At 35.9% G+C, this 15759-nt stretch overlaps 2 protein-coding genes across 4 annotated transcripts in view; both read left to right on the top strand.

The window, feature by feature from the left end:
* The first annotated feature begins 3590 nt into the window (after nucleotides 1-3590).
* LOC107871007 (vacuolar protein sorting-associated protein 32 homolog 2) lies at nucleotides 3591-10118 on the top strand. 3 transcript variants are annotated; one of them, XM_016717757.2, is made up of 8 exons: nucleotides 3594-3858; nucleotides 5067-5264; nucleotides 6474-6573; nucleotides 7401-7486; nucleotides 7580-7671; nucleotides 8312-8426; nucleotides 8505-8700; nucleotides 9824-10118. In XM_016717757.2, exons 2-7 carry the CDS (start codon nucleotides 5193-5195, stop codon nucleotides 8694-8696), a joined length of 657 nt encoding a protein of 218 aa, XP_016573243.1. In that variant the 5' UTR covers nucleotides 3594-3858; nucleotides 5067-5192; the 3' UTR covers nucleotides 8697-8700; nucleotides 9824-10118. The 3 variants fall into 3 exon arrangements, with proteins under 3 accessions (XP_016573242.1, XP_016573243.1, XP_016573244.1); XM_016717758.2 differs by having other exon boundaries at nucleotides 3630-3858; nucleotides 8505-8721; XM_016717756.2 differs by having other exon boundaries at nucleotides 3591-3858; nucleotides 8505-10118.
* A 1535-nt stretch (nucleotides 10119-11653) lies between these two features.
* LOC107871006 (profilin) overlaps nucleotides 11654-15759 on the top strand; it is an 8106-nt gene continuing 4000 nt past the window's right edge. The window contains exons 1-3 of the mRNA NM_001398349.1: nucleotides 11654-11981; nucleotides 14852-14989; nucleotides 15454-15597. Coding sequence (NP_001385278.1) covers nucleotides 11859-11981; nucleotides 14852-14989; nucleotides 15454-15588 — 396 coding nt within the window. The 5' untranslated portion in view covers nucleotides 11654-11858 and the 3' untranslated portion in view covers nucleotides 15589-15597. The remainder of the gene's footprint in view (nucleotides 11982-14851; nucleotides 14990-15453; nucleotides 15598-15759) is intronic.

Genomic DNA, 15759 nt, shown 5'->3' with positions numbered 1-15759 from the left:
TTATATTAGGTTTTATATTGGATCAAAGTATAAATTAAAAAATTTGTAGGTTATTTTCAAACTTTTCTTACTTTCTTAATCCTTAAGAGAAAATAGTTTGTTACCCCCACGAACTATACCCGAAAGAGTTGAGACACACCTTAACTTTAGAGGGGTCTTATTACCCCCTGAACTATTTAAAAGTGGATTTATTACCCCACCCCACCCACCCACCCCCGACGCTGATGTGGCAAGAGAGTGTGTTTCACTCCGAATTTTTGATTAAAAAAACATTTTTAATATATTTTTTTCTTTATTCATTTTTAATTATTCTTTATTCATTTAAAAAATAATTTTTAATATTTCTTTATTTTCTTTATTCATTTTTAATTATCATTTTCTTCATCTCCAAGAACAAAATCGATTGATTTCGACTTCAAATTCGTCGAAAATTTTAAAATGGGTATTGTTCATTGGTTCCAATTTCAAGATCGTCGGAATTTTTAAAATCGATATTTTCCATTATTTCCGACTTAAAGGTCCTTGAAAATTTTAAAATTCTCCATTGTTTCCGACTTTAAGGTTATTGAAAATTTTAAATTCGGTATTGTTCATTGTTTCGGAATTCAAGGTCATCGAAAATTTTGAAATTGATATCGTTCATTGTTTCCGACTTTAAGGTCATTGGAAATTTTAAATTCGGCATTTTTCATTGTTTCCGGCTTCAAGATCGTTGAAAATTTTGAAATTGGTATTGTTCGTAGTTTCCGGATTTAAAAATCCTCAAAAAATCTCAAAATCGATATTGTCCATTATTTCTGAATTCAAGGTCATCGTAAAATTTAAAATGGGTATTGTCCATTATATCCGTCTTTAAGGTCGTCGAAAATTTTAAAATTCTCTATTGTTTCCAACTTTAAAGTCAACGAAAATTTTACATTCTGTATTTTTCATTGTTTCCGGCTTCAAGGTCGTTGAAAATTTTGAAATTGATATTGTTCGTTGTTTCCGGATTTAAAAATCCTCAAAAAAATTCAAAATCAATATTGTCCATTATTTCCAAATTCAAGGTCATCGTAAATTTTAAAATGGGTATTGTCCACTATTTCCGACTTTAAGGTCGTCGAAAATTTAAAAATTCTCTATTGTTTCCGACTTTAAGGTTATTGAAAATTTTAAATTTCGTATTATTCATTGTTTCCGAATTCAAGGTCGTCGAAAATTTTGAAATTAGTATTGTTAGTTGTTTCCGATTTTAAGGTCATAGAAAATTTTAAATTCGGTATTTTTCATTGTTTTCGGCATTAAGGTCGTTGAAAATTTTGAAATTGGTATTGTTCGTTGTTTTCGGATTTAATATTGTTGAAATTTAATAATTGATATTGTCATTTTTTCCCACTTCAATGTTGTCAAAAATTTCAAATTCGATGTTGTTTATTATTTTCGACTTCAAGATCGATGAAAATTTCAAATTCAATATTGTTCACTATATCGCGCTTCAAGGTCGTCGAAAAATTATTTGCATAGAAGTAGGAATAATAAAGTTTGAAAAGAAAAAGAGATAAAAAGTAATGATGAAAAAAATAATTGTGAAAATTGATGAAAAATGATAAAAACATATTAAGAATTGAAAAGAAAGTAAATAAAAATCAATTTTAAACAAAAAACACGTGTCAAAATGCTTTGGGCGCGTGTATCACACTCTCTTGCCAAAGGTCTGGTTGTCAGTGTTCTGGAGGGTAATAAATTCACTTTTAAATAGTTTAGGGGTAATAGGACCCCTCTAAAATTAAAGTGTGTCTCAACTTTTTCAGGTATAGTTCGAGGGTAACAGGCTATTTTCTCAATATTTTATTATAAATTGAGGTATTCACTTGAAATGTTGGGATAGTGCATTTAGTTAAAGGTAGATAATTAGGGATTATTTCAATTAAATACATTTTGTACTTTTTAAAAATTTTTAATTGATTTTTATTATTTCGGATAGATCTATTGTAGCATTATATACGTTGCCATTTCATGTCGGGTTACTTATTATTGTATCTGGTACCTCTGTTACTTCAAATGGATCCATTGTAGTATTATGTAGTGGTAGTATGCTTCTGTTATTATCTCGTGTTACTCGTTTTGTCTCTAATACCTCTATTACTATACATTTTTTTTCAGATTAAATTTTATCTTGAATTGGATGTCTATCAAAAAAATATTATGTCTTAGTAGTATTTTTTTCGTTACCCTCTCATGTTGTGTTACTCGTTGTATCTGACACCTTTATTACTTTGGATAGATCAGTTGTAGTATTACGTAGTGGTACTATCATATAGCGTCTATCGAAAACAACCTCTTTACTCTACTTATTAAAATGATACGGACTACATACACGTAGTAGCAAAGCTATCTTTGCTCTAGGTAGGGGTGGACGTTTGATATTCGGTTCGGTATTTTCAAAATTCGAATTCGGTAATTCAGTAAGCAGTATTTGAACATAGATACCACATACCATACTTATAAACATAGGTTTGGTAATTCGGTAATCGGTAAATTAAACTTCGTTTTGGTAATATCATATTATAGTTGGAGATATGCAAATGTACGTTTAAACTTCAAAGAGTATATTTATTAGAAACTCTATTTAGTATTTTTTTATTATTTTTTACGAATATATTATCAAGCTAAGGTCTAAGAGATTTTTGGAATTACTACTACTATTGTCTATTGGGCTAGTTAGACACACATACACACACATATATATTAATTACGATATTCGGTAAATACCAAATACTAAATGCTATTAATATCTCGTACCAAATTCAATCTCGAATATCAAAATGTTGAAATTTTACTCTCAAATACCATACCGAATTACCGAATATCAATTACCAAATTTTTTAATTCAGTTTGATAATTTGATTTTTGATATTTTATGTCCAACCCTAACTCTAGGGATCCATTCAAACCTTATTTGACAGAAAATTATACTGTTTTTATATTATTAAAAATAACTTTTATGCATATATAGGACATGTTAATCATCTTCTATTAGTTGTATATTTACTTTTAAAACCCCTTCATTAAAAAATCATTAGTTCGTATATTTACTTTTAAATTTTTTTTAATAAAAATTTTGATTCTGCCACTGCATTCACGCATATTTCAATTATTATAATATCCAAAAGGAAACTTATGCATTAAGATTTAAACATAAATAAAATTAATAGTAATTATCAAATACTAAATGATATTAATATCTTGTACCAAATCCAATCTCGAATATCAAAATATTGAAATTTTACTTCCAACTACCATATCAAATACCGAATTATTGAATATTAATTACCAATTTTTTTAATTTGGTTCGATAATTTGATTTTCAGTGTTTTATGTCCAATCCTATCTCTAAAAATTCATTCGAATCCTCTTTGACGAAAAATTATACATACTATTTTTATATTATTAAAAATAACTTTTATGCATATATAAGTCATGTTAATCATTTTCTATTAATTCGTATATTTACTTTTAAAACCCCTTCAATAAAAATTCATTAGTTCGTATATTTACTTTTAAAACTTCTTCAATAAAATGCACACTTATTTCAATTATTATAATATACAAATGAAAACTTATGCATTAAGATTTAAACATAAATAAAATTAATAGTAAATATCAAATCCTATTCCAATTTAATAAAAAGATTAATCCTATTATTTGTGTGTGAGATAGAAGTTCCTCCACACAAGGAATCTTCTTGTATTTTTCCAAAGGTCTCAACTTGCAATTTCCATACAAAATCAAATTTCTATAATCAATTATTAATATACTTCAAAGTCAAATTCATCATCGATCAATTTACTCTTTAACACTTCAAAATTTCCCCAGGTCAGTCAATATATTTTACTTCCAATGAAACAAAAAAAACAGCTAAAATTGTTGGAATTATAGAAAAAAATTGTAGATTTTTTTTCATTTGAATTCAAGATTCGTAATACCCATTTTATAGATTGATTTTTTCAGTTATTGGGTGTGAAATTTTTGACTTTTTGTTGCATGAATTGTATATTTTGATTATTTTAGCTAATGGGTGTTAAAGTTTAGATCTTTTGTTAGCAGTAATTGTATAATTTTTTTGATTATTTTAGCTAAGGGGTGTTAAAGTTTTGACCTTTTTACTGTCAATGCACCGAAAAAAGCAGATAAAATTGTTGGATCATTGAAAAAAGCTGTAGATATTTTCATATGAATTCAAGTTTGGTAATACCCATTTTGTAGATTGATTGTTTCAGTTATTGGGTATGAAAAGTTTTGATTTTTTGTTGTAGTAATTGTATAATTTTGGTTGTTTTGATGTTTTTGTTGGATCCAATTGATTCTTGATTGAACCTGTCATGTTCAAATCCCAGAAGAGACAAAAAAAAAACTTGTGATTCTTTCAATATGTCCTAGCTTTGGTGGATAGAGTTACCAGATATCTTTGCTGGTGGGAGGTGGCAAGTATCCCGTAGATTTAGTCGAGGTGCGCGAAAGTTGGCCTGGACACCACGGTTATTAAAAAAATTGATTCTTGATTGAGGGGTAGTTGATTGATTTGAAGACTTTGATGACCCGTTTGGTAGATTGATTGTCTTAGCTATTGGATGTGAAAGTTTCGATTCTTGTTGCATAAATTCTATAGTTTTGATTATTTTCGCTAATGGGTGTGAAAATTATGAAATTTTGTTGCATGAATTGTATACTTTTGATTATGTTTGCTAACGGGTGTGAAGTTTCCAATTTTTGTTGTAGTTATTGTATAATTTTGATTATTTTGAAGTTCTTTATGCACCCAATTGATTCTTGGTTGAGGGATAGTTGATTGATCGAACTTTGAACATTTTGCTGATTGATTATTTCAGTTAATGGGTGTGAAGTTTTCGTTCTTTTGTTCCAGGAATTGTATAATTTTAATTATTTTTAAGTTTTTTGTTGGACCCAATTGATTTGGGATTGAGGGGTAGTTGATTGATTGAACTTTGAAGATTGTGCTGACTCATTTTTGTAGATTGATTATTTTAGCTAATGGGTGTGGAATTTCCGATTTTTCGTTGTAGGAATTGTATAATTTTGAAGTTCTTTTGGGACCCAATTGATTCGGGATTGAGGGATAGTTGATTGATTGTTTGGTGGTTTGAACTTCGAAGATTTTTGCTGCAATCAACTCCTGTTCACAATCGAAAATGTTTAAGCGATTGCTTGGAAAACCCAAACAAGAAACGAATGCTCTAGAAACACTAGACAAGTTAAATGAGGTATGATCCTGCTTAGCTGCTTTCTTTGAAATTTACTTGTATATGCTTCTATAGAACGGAATGAATGTAATGGAATCGATATAGATGATTTATATAGCCAACTGTAACTAGTTTGGAATTGAGATCAGTTAGATAGTCGACTTCTTTTTCTTTTTGAGACTAAAAGATTAATATAAGCATCCGAGTTTGTGATCGAAGTGTGGTTGACGAAATATCTTTTTGGGGTCAACTAAATTCATGGCTGGGATGTAAAGATCGAAACTTTCTGATGGTAAACAAGAGAAAGGAAAAAAACATGGTTGGGAGGCATCATATGGACTCTAGGGTATTAATATTACGTTTCCTTGGTCAATTCGTAAGTCTAAGTTTGATTCTAATTAAAAGGTTTTTTGTTTGCTAATTGTGACGGCTGAAGTGCGACAACATTCGACTACCTACTAACCTTCTATCCTGATCAATGACCTCCAAACCTTCCTATCTAGGGTCATGTCCTCAGTAAACTAAAGTTGTCCATCTTTCGCTTAATTACCTCCCCACAAAGATAGGGGTAAGGTTTGTGTACATCCTACCGTCCCCAGACCCCACTGGTGGAATTACTGGGTATGCTGCTGTATATGTTTTCGGGACACTATTTATGTTTGGAGGCATTGTATGGACTTTGGGGGGAATCCGATTACTGTTTCTTTTGTCCATTTCTATGTCCAAGTTCAGTGTCAAATTTCCAATGGCTGTCTTTCCTTATAGAGTTTTGCACAATGTTTGTCATATCTCCAGTTTAAAGGCAAATATGGCCGAAACTGCCAATACGATTTTGCCACACGACTAACTAATAGAATATATAATTTGTTCCAAGGGGCTTCTCTTTCCTCATCAGCTTGGTAGAAAGTTAAAGATTCATCTTATTCTCTTAATCTAACTGCGGAAAAGGTTGTCCATTTTATTGACAGAGCTCTGATAAACAGGCGCTTTATCTTATATAATTTTCACATTTTAATTCTTGTTCGGTGAAGAAACTGATTACCTCTTTCCTGTCCCCAAGTTCGCCAAATAACAAACACTTATCCAGATTCATTACGTCGTACTTGTGCTCAAGTCTTTTCGAAGACCTTCATTTATTCGTGTATTGTGTCCGTCGAAGTAATTAGTTGTGTCAAATATTATCAAGCTAATTCAAAGAGCTTCAGTTTGACATTTTGTTATGCGGTGCAGACGCTTGAGATGCTTGAGAAAAAGGAGAGCGTTTTATTGAAGAAGGCTGCTGCTGAGGTTGGAAAAGCGAAGGAATTCACTAGAGCAAAAAATAAAAGGGGTATGATGTCCTAAAATCATTTGTCTGAAGGGGCTTATTTTCTTATATATAGTTCCCTTGGTCGGAATATGTTTACATTAATATTTCTGCAGTTGTATTAAGAGTCCTGATTTTTCTCGATTTACTTTATTATAGCACTTAAGAATGGGACTCGCTACTAGAAGAATCTTTTCTTACTTGTGTGGGTAAACTGTTGGATTGAGATATATTTGCATCATCTCAGGACTCATGTAATGCTGTTTTAACTTCATATTTTGTGTTAGATGATATAGGTTATATATTGTGTACGTGGAAGTTTAACAATTGAAACATCAATGTAAGTTAAAAAGTTCCTTCTTAACAAATTCACGCAAATAAACAGCCTATGTCAAATTGAGTTTCAGCTGAAAAACACAAGTGAAATTACTATCCGTTTTTGGGCTTTATTGCTGGTCTGTTATTTGGCATTTTTGTCCTCGATGCCATAGAAGCTCAGATGTACTTGCTTTGCAAATTGCAATAGTCTTTAAATCTTGGCTGATCTGGTTAAAGTCCGGAAAACCTGTTGTGTTTTTGCTTTACCATATGATTTTCACCACATAAGGACGGAAAAAAAAAAGATGGTTTGGTTTCTCCTGATTACGATAGAGGAAATTAATTTGGATAGAGTAAGCTTTTTATCTATGTGGCTCACGCATATATTCCTTAATACTTTGAGAACATAGAAGTGAATATTATGATTTGATGTCTTTGTATTCGCATTTATATATTTTGACTCATTATGGTTTTGCCGTCTTTTTAACTTCTTTTCGGCAACGTTTTGAATGAACCTTTTGTTCTATTTTCAGCTGCAATACAATGTTTGAAAAGGAAAAGGCTCTATGAACAGCAAGTCGAACAGCTTGGAAATTTCCAATTGCGTATCCATGATCAGGTGCTCTTAATGTGTTGCTAGGTCTCGTAACCTTGTGTCATAATTTCACAATAAGCATAGGCTGAATTCATTTTTCTTGGATTTGGGTTTCAGATGATACTGCTAGAAGGTGCAAAAGCCACAACAGAAACCGTTGACGCTTTGAGAACTGGAGCAGCTGCAATGAAAGCCATGCAGAAGGCAACGTAAGTTATATATGCACTATCTTGCTGCAGTATCTTTAGTTCTCTCTAGTTTAGCGAAAGACTTTTTTCCTAGTCCTACAACACTAAATGTTCAAATGATATATAAGAGGTCTCCAATCCAGGCCTTTGGTGGATACTGGATATCATATCAAAGCATCATATTTCCTTGTGGTTTTCTATGTCACAATCGACTTGGTAGAGAGGCTTGAACCATAACCGTAACGGGTCAATGCCGTTTTAATAGTGGCTTAAATTCTGTAATACTGTTTTTGTCCAGTTATTAGTATTTATTAGTAGAGGTACCATCAAACTTTCTACACAAAAATATGATTACAGTTTCGTGATATCTCCTGCATCTAGACAGTGTTTTCCTTCTAAAAGTTGCGCGGGCTCTTCACTTTCAATGCCGCACCCATGTCGGATTCTCCAAAAATACACTACTTTGGGAGTATCCGACACACACCCATTGTCATTTTTTAAGAGGCCGAGCAACATAGTTTTTCTTCGTGTTAGCCAGATTTTTTCATATCAAGGTCAAACTAAATATATGGTAGAAATTAAATTCTTATTTTTGTTATGATTGGGTGTCGTTTGTTAAACGGAGATTTCTTGGCTGATATTAACGAGTTCTTCTGTTCAGGAATATTGACGATGTTGACAAAACAATGGATGAAATCAACGAGCAGACTGAGAACATGAAGATGATTCAGGAAGCATTATCTACACCAATTGGCTCAGCTGCTGATATCGATGATGTATCTACTTGGACATTCTTTGTTTTTATAATACCTCCCTTTCTGTTTCTCGACAATAATTTGTATCTATTTTTGCAGGATGAGTTAGAGGCAGAACTGGAAGAACTGGAAGAAGCTGAGTTGGAAGAACAACTCCTTCAGCCTGCTACTACCGCCCCTTCTGCACCTATTCATGTGCCTGCTGGTAGGCAACAAGTGCGCCCTGCCGCACAGCATAGCAAAACAGAAGAGGATGAACTTGCTGCTTTGCAGGCTGAAATGGCTCTTTGACGAGGTCATTTTCTAGTTCTTTCTTGTGAGTATTATGGCTAAGTATCTGGGACCAGGAACTCATCGTCTGTATGTTTGACATATGAGCTGATTTTGATAAAATATTTAGATGCTATTTTTCATTGGCCGATTATGATGAAACGTGATAGACATCTTTGTAAAGAACTTCTGGTGCTATGTAATTGCATACTTCTGTGAAGAGCTTATAGCTTTGTCCCAATTGTTTGTGCGTCTTGGTTTTGAAGAGATGGCCTTCTTAGTCCAGCCCCCTCTAAAGCGGGTGCTGTAATCTGCTTCGTTATCTAGTATGCTTGCACCAGTTATCAGTTCAATTTGATGTTGCTCGTAGATTTTATCCTTGTTTGAAGGAAAGAATGTTCCATGTAAAACCTAGCATAATATGAAGTTGTGCGATACAAACATCTTTACGAGTTGTAGGCTAAACAAGATCCAGTGAAAATGTTCAATTGTCCCTCACTTTCACATCGCCTGGTGTCTAGATATGGAACGAGTGTCATCAAAGCCATTAGATACCTTCTTGTTTGCTTGTTATTTAGCTAGTTTGATTCCTTACCTTCCCTCGGTTCTTCCTCAACACCCGGAAACACTCATAACGGGGAGGGATAAAGGAACCTTGACGACCACCTTTAGGGAATATAGAGTAGAAAGAACCAGAAGGGGAGAAGGGGGAGCCTTGGAATAACTGGTAAAGTTGTTGCCATGTGACCAGGAGGTCACGGGTTCAAGCCTTGGAAACAGCCTCCGACAGAAAGGCAAGGTAAGACTGCGTACAATGTACCCTTGCGGTGGGCCCCTTCCCCGGACCCTGAGCGTAGCGGGAGCTTTAATGCAACCGGGCTGCCCTTTTTTTAGAGTAGAAAGAACTGATTGTGAAGTCTCCCCTTGAACGATCATCCTTTCTTCCTCCGACTTCTTTCTAGCTGCTCTTTCAAGATGCCAACTGACACATGGACATGTACATCTACAAAGTTATGTAAATACCACCAAACTCAATAGTTATTCTTCTTTTTCCAATGAATTTGCTACCCATGATGCTGCTGAAATCGTGTTGTTTCAACTGATCGACTTTGAAAGTTCCCCTGACTGTTTCGTTTGGTGTTGTGCAGTGACAATCGCGGAACAAAGAATGCCGTAAAGATCAAATGTGCTTTTTTATTTTTTTCTGGGGGATGATTGTGTGAATTCTCGACGTGCTGCAGTTGCAGCCTCAGCTTACAACTGTATAGATTGCATGAGTTGTTTTAATATTTCTGTCAAAGTTGAAATGTGGGGAGTTTTGCTTGCTACTTTTACAAGAAATTTCTCTTCTATCAACATTGAAGTGCATTTTTTTGTGATCCAACTTGAAGTTGAATGTACCTTCCTAAAACTTTTTAAGCGGCGTCCGAGTTAGTTCACTCACATCTCGACTATTTGGTTCCTGTTATCTTTCATCAGCACAAGTATCAAGTAACTCGCTTATCAATATTTAGGCAAATCAGTACAGATATCGAGTAACTCGCCTATTAAAGTTCAAGCAGATGTAAAGAAACTAAAGTTGGTGAGATACTCGAATTCTCATTGACATCAAAGAAAGTGAGGTCGTCTTTTCATCATACGTTCGCCTTAAAGCCTTTAGAAGAAAATAAAGAAAAATAAAAATTACTTGACCGTAAAGAGAGTAGCAGTTATCTATGTAATTACGATCTTTAAAAAAGATGATCGTTGTCGTGATCGAACATTTATTATTTAGATCGACATGAACATCAAGGGCAAGTAAATTTTTACATAAAAATCTCATATTACAAAATTGATATAAACATCAAGTGCAAGCAGCTTAAAAAAATTGGCGTAAATTGATAAGAACATCAAGTGCAAATAAATTAAGTTGTTAAGTTGAAGGAGAGCGTTGGGGTAATCAGTAAAGTTGCTGTCATGTGATCAGGAGGTTACCGGTTCAAGCGTTGGAAACGGCTCCTGACAGAAATGCAATTCAAGGCTTTGGAAGAAATGCAAGATAAGACTGCGTACAATACATCCTTGTGGTGGGGCCCTTTTCAAGACACCGCGCATAGCGATAGCTTTAGACACTATCTTTATGGTGGGGCTCTTCCCAAGACACCGCGCATAGCGATAGCTTTAGACATACTTGTGGTAGGGCCCTTCCCAAGACGCCATGCAGAGCGAAAGCTCTAGACACCATCCTTATGGTGGGCCCCCCCTAAGACACGATGTATAGCAATAGCTTTAGACATTTTTGTGGTGGGGCCCTTCCTAAGAAATCGTGCATAGCGATAACTTTAGACACCATCCTTATGGCGGGGCCCTTCCCAAGACACAGCGTATAGCGATAGCTTTAGACATCCTTGTGGTGGGGCCCTTCCCAAGACACCGTGCATAGCGATAGCTTTAAACACCCTTGCGGTGGGGTCCTTTCCAAGACACCACGCATAGTGCATTGGGCTACTCGACATAATACTTATTGTTCCACCATAACCGGACCAAATAGAATAATTGACTTATGTCATTGGGGTCCTTCCCAAGACACCGCGCATAGCGATAGCTTTAGACACCGTTATGATAGGGCCCTTTCCAAGACACCTCGCATTAGTGCATCGGGCTGCTCGACATACTACTTATCGTTCCACCACAACCGCACCGAATAGAATTATTGACTTATGTCATTAGGGTCCTTCCCAAGACACCGCGTATAGCGATAGCTTTAGACACCATTATGATAGGGCCCTTTCCAAGACATCGCGCATTAGTGCATCGGGCTGCTCGACATACTACTTATCATTCCACGACAATCGGACCGAATAGAATAATTGACTTATGTCATTAGCTGGGCCTTCTCAAGACACCGTGCATTAGTGCATCGGGCTGCTCGACATACTACTTATCGTTCCACCACAATCGGACGGTATAGAATAGATTTATGTCATTAGCTGTCCGAATTTCACCATTGAGCTATCGTTTAAACATAGATTTTCAAATATTTTTGGCAAGTAAACAGTGTAGTCATCACACAGTAGTTGGGCAGCTTAAAATCAACGCAACTTCTAGAAACAAAAAACTACTCTTTTATCAATATTATATTATTATCAGCCAAAAAAATCCTCTCCATTTTACACAGATCTTGGTAAAGAAGGAATAAAAAAAATGTCGTGGCAAACATATGTGGATGATCATTTGATGTGTGAGATTGAAGGTAATCATCTCACTTCTGCTGCTATCATTGGTCAAGATGGTTCTGTTTGGGCTCAATCTGCTACTTTCCCTCAGGTTTTACTTCTATACCAACTTCTTATTTTTATCTTATACTTTTTACTTTTTTTGGTAATCGTGTTGTCTGAGTTAGCTTTGGTGTATCTGACTAATTGTAAGGTAACTTTATTCACTAAGGGATTGTTTAGTTGGAAAATAAGTTATTTCGGGATAAGGTAACTTTATCCACTTAGGGTTGTTTGGTTGGAAAATAAGTTATTTTGGGATTAGGAAATAAGTTATTTCGGGATAGCTTATCTCAGGATTAGTTATCTCACACTCAGTAAGGGATAAAAGTAACACTACAAGATGAGTTATCGCATGAATTTTATCCCAACCTAAGTTGCGCAAACTCTTCACTTTTTGATGCTGCACCAGTGTTGTGATACTCTAAAAATATACTACTTTTGGAGAATTCGACATACACCCACTGACATTGTTGAAGAGTCCGAACAACATAGGGATCAAACGTGGGATAAGTTCATTTTTAAATTAATTTTGGGATTAGTTATCGTTTATCCCTCCTACCAAACGATCCCAAAGGCTAGAACATATAGGAGGGAATCACCTAGTGTTTCGTGCTGAGATTTGAACTTGAGACCTCGTGGTTCTACTTCATCGACCACTAGACTATACCCTTAGGTTCACTTTTTCTTTCCTTCTAGTAGTCGTGGTGCTTCGTTTGTAGTGTTTTATTCTTGGAGTTTTGGTGATGTGAACCTGAGACCTCATGGTTCTACTTCATCGACCACTAGGCTACACCCTTAGGTTCACTTTTTCTTTCCCTTCTAGTAGTTGTGGTGCTACGCTTGTAGTGTCTTGTTCTTGAAGTTTTGGTGTTGTTTGTTTTTTCAGGTAGATTGATTGTAGTATTATTTTGTGGAAGTCTTGTCCTTATATTACGTCTTTTTCTAGTCTGCTTTTGAATTGAGCTGCGGATTTATCAAAACAACCTTTCTACATCACGTTTAAGGTAGTTGTATGAATTGCGTACACTCTGCCTTTCCTAAACCCCACCTCCCCAAACCCCACTTTGAGGGAATACACCGGGTATATTGTTGTTATTCACTTTTCTTTTTTGGATAATCGTGATGTCCGGGCCAACTTTCGCGCATCTCGACTAATTTCACGTGATATCTGCCACCTCCATACCAACAATAGTTATCAAATAACTTTATCCATCAAGGCTAGAACAGATAGGAAGAGCTCACCTAGTGTTTTTTTGCTGGGATTTGAACGTGAGACCTCATGGTTCTCAACCCACTTCATCGTCCACTCCTTGCTCCACCTTGGTCAAAATCTTGAATTTCAGATGTAGCACGACACCTAGAGGTAGAGCTAGTATTTTTAGTTTCTGGGTCTTGAATCATTATCTGTTTTGCTTACTTGAGTTCTGGATAGATAATTTATGCTTATTGTAAAGATATGTCACTGGACCTAACTCAACCCCAAAAACTAATTCAAGGGGAGGATCGTTCAAGTCCATATAAGCGAATCGTCAGTCCTTTTTCCAATCAACTTGTGACACATCACTCTGACACATTAAATGATTTCTTTTCATAAAAATGTAGGGTTTGAGCCTAAGCTACCGAGTGTGCGGAACCTTTGGTTTAATACTGGCTCCGCCTCTGAGTTGCTTCTATTACTTCATTTTGGATAGTTGCGAACATAGCAGGCTTTGGGCATGAATTGAGTTATTTGAAAAAGAAAAGCATAGGATTTGAAGTTGAATGAAAAATGGTAGTTGGAAGTTGGAGTTGTGTTTGGACATGCATTTCACTGGTAAAAAAGTTTTCAATTTTGTGAGTAGGAATTTTTTTTTACTTAAAACAACTATATTCAAAAACTAATCAAAGAACTATTCTAACGTACAACCTAGCAATGTTTTGAAAATAGTTTTTGAGAAAAAGGATTAGCTTCAGTTATGGCTCTTGTTTCATGTCAAGGCTTCAACCTTGACTAGTTAGCATATTCTTATAGCGAATCTCGTAATGCTGATATCATTTACGTGCGCGTCCCGGGAAGATAACGATATGCTCGTCCGTACCTTGCACTGAACGTCGGTTGTGCGCACATAGTTCAATCCTCAAGCTTGACATTGGCTTGTTCTTGTCATGGTGTTTGTGACTGATGCCTTGCCGGAGTAGGGAGCTGCTTGAGTCTTTGACTGGTGTGTGTCGGTTCATATAATGCCTACAAGTATCTCATGGCATTGCCAAATATTGTCCTCGCAAGTGTCTCGCATAGTGCCAACATCATTTCACAGCTGCATTTTTAGGCCAACAGGCCGTTGCTTATAAGGCCAAATGGAAGCCATGGTCGCAAATAGAACTACACGACTCTAGAAGTGGTGCCTCGAGTGCTCAGGGAGGTTTTAGCATTGCCAAAAATTGCTCGCAGGGTCTAGCCATCACATTTGTCAAGTGCTCGGCACTTTTGTTGCGGCAATGACCTGCTCATAGAATTTCCTAGCTCATATAACCTTAAACAACTAGTCTGAGTAGTCGTGGCCAGCCATTGAGAGTGTCCCCAGCAGGCTGCTAGCGTGATGCAGTTTGCTGTCAGCATGCACAGGATGGCTGATAAAAGTTCCACGTTGATCTCTGCAATGACTTGGTAGAACTTGATATCTTCCTCTAATGACAGTACTGGTATCTTCTGGACCTCATTAGTTCTCGACTTCATCCAACCAGTTATTGTTTGTATTCTCAATTGCCATATCTTGTAATTCATGCGTCTTCTTGATGCTTTAATTAATAAATTTCCTCATTTACTGAACTGCCCAACGCCATTCCTGTGGGCGAAGGTTTGTTGTAAGCAAGGAAGAGTTGCACTGAATAGGAACGAACTTGCTGAGCTTGTCATTAACGGGGTTCTTTTTGTGGCAGTTTAAACCTGAAGAGATAACAGCCATAATGAATGACTTTGCTGAACCTGGTACACTTGCTCCAACTGGTTTATATCTTGGGGGAACAAAGTATATGGTGATTCAAGGGGAGGCAGGGGCTGTTATACGCGGCAAGAAGGTACGTGACCCTTGTTTCCTACTATTGCATTGCAACTTGCAAGTTGAATAAAGGTTGTTGAATTGTGTGGCCGTCTCATCTAAAAAGCTTAAGCGACTAGTGAGAGTAAACTTTTTATTTACTTAATTATGTCTCAGCACGCCCCTCATGTGTGGGCCTGACTCCTTTTTCATAGCTCAAACATGTGAAAAGTCATCTCGTTAATGAGTGAAGGCGAGAGTTGAACTCAGGACCTCTGCTGATGCGATGCCATGTTGAACTTGTGCGATCATCTCATATCCCGTTTGAATTGTTGGAGAACATACATTTGTTTTCTTAATTATTTCTGAACAAAGGCCATCGAAGTGGTGTGGATCTTCGCACGAGTTACTGAAATTTAGTTCAGATTATGTGATGAAGTCCCCTCGTGGCAACGTTTGGGATTCTATAATTTGTCAACCTGACTTTGTCCTCCGTATTTTCAGGGTCCCGGTGGCATCACCGTTAAGAAAACTAACCAGGCTTTGATCATTGGAATATATGACGAACCGATGACTCCTGGTCAGTGTAATATGATTGTTGAAAGGCTGGGTGACTATCTCATTGAACAGAGTCTCTAAGCATGCTTGGTAAGTTGATCTCTTAACCTTCTTTTGAGTAGCCGCCCACCCAACCGCTTAAACTAAAAATAGCCGGTGGATGTATGATATGTATATAACCGTGAATAATCTATGTATACCAACTCAGAATATGTATACCGCCGGCTATTTTTAGTTTAAGCGGTTGGGTGG

This window comes from Capsicum annuum, chromosome 11 (assembly GCF_002878395.1).
Source record: "Capsicum annuum cultivar UCD-10X-F1 chromosome 11, UCD10Xv1.1, whole genome shotgun sequence".
Taxonomy (NCBI): Eukaryota; Viridiplantae; Streptophyta; class Magnoliopsida; order Solanales; family Solanaceae; genus Capsicum; species Capsicum annuum.
Note: the sequence above shows the minus strand (reverse complement) of the source record. Positions and strands in the feature narration are given on the sequence as shown.

Excerpts from the sequence above, each read along its gene's own strand:
- LOC107871007 (XM_016717756.2), top strand. The coding sequence starts at position 5,193 with ATGTTTAAGCGATTGCTTGGAAAACCCAAACAAGAAACGAATGCTCTA. Across the intron at positions 6,574-7,400 it reads TAGAGCAAAAAATAAAAGGG|CTGCAATACAATGTTTGAAA; the intron begins GTATGATGTCCT and ends TTCTATTTTCAG. Across the intron at positions 8,427-8,504 it reads CAGCTGCTGATATCGATGAT|GATGAGTTAGAGGCAGAACT; the intron begins GTATCTACTTGG and ends CTATTTTTGCAG.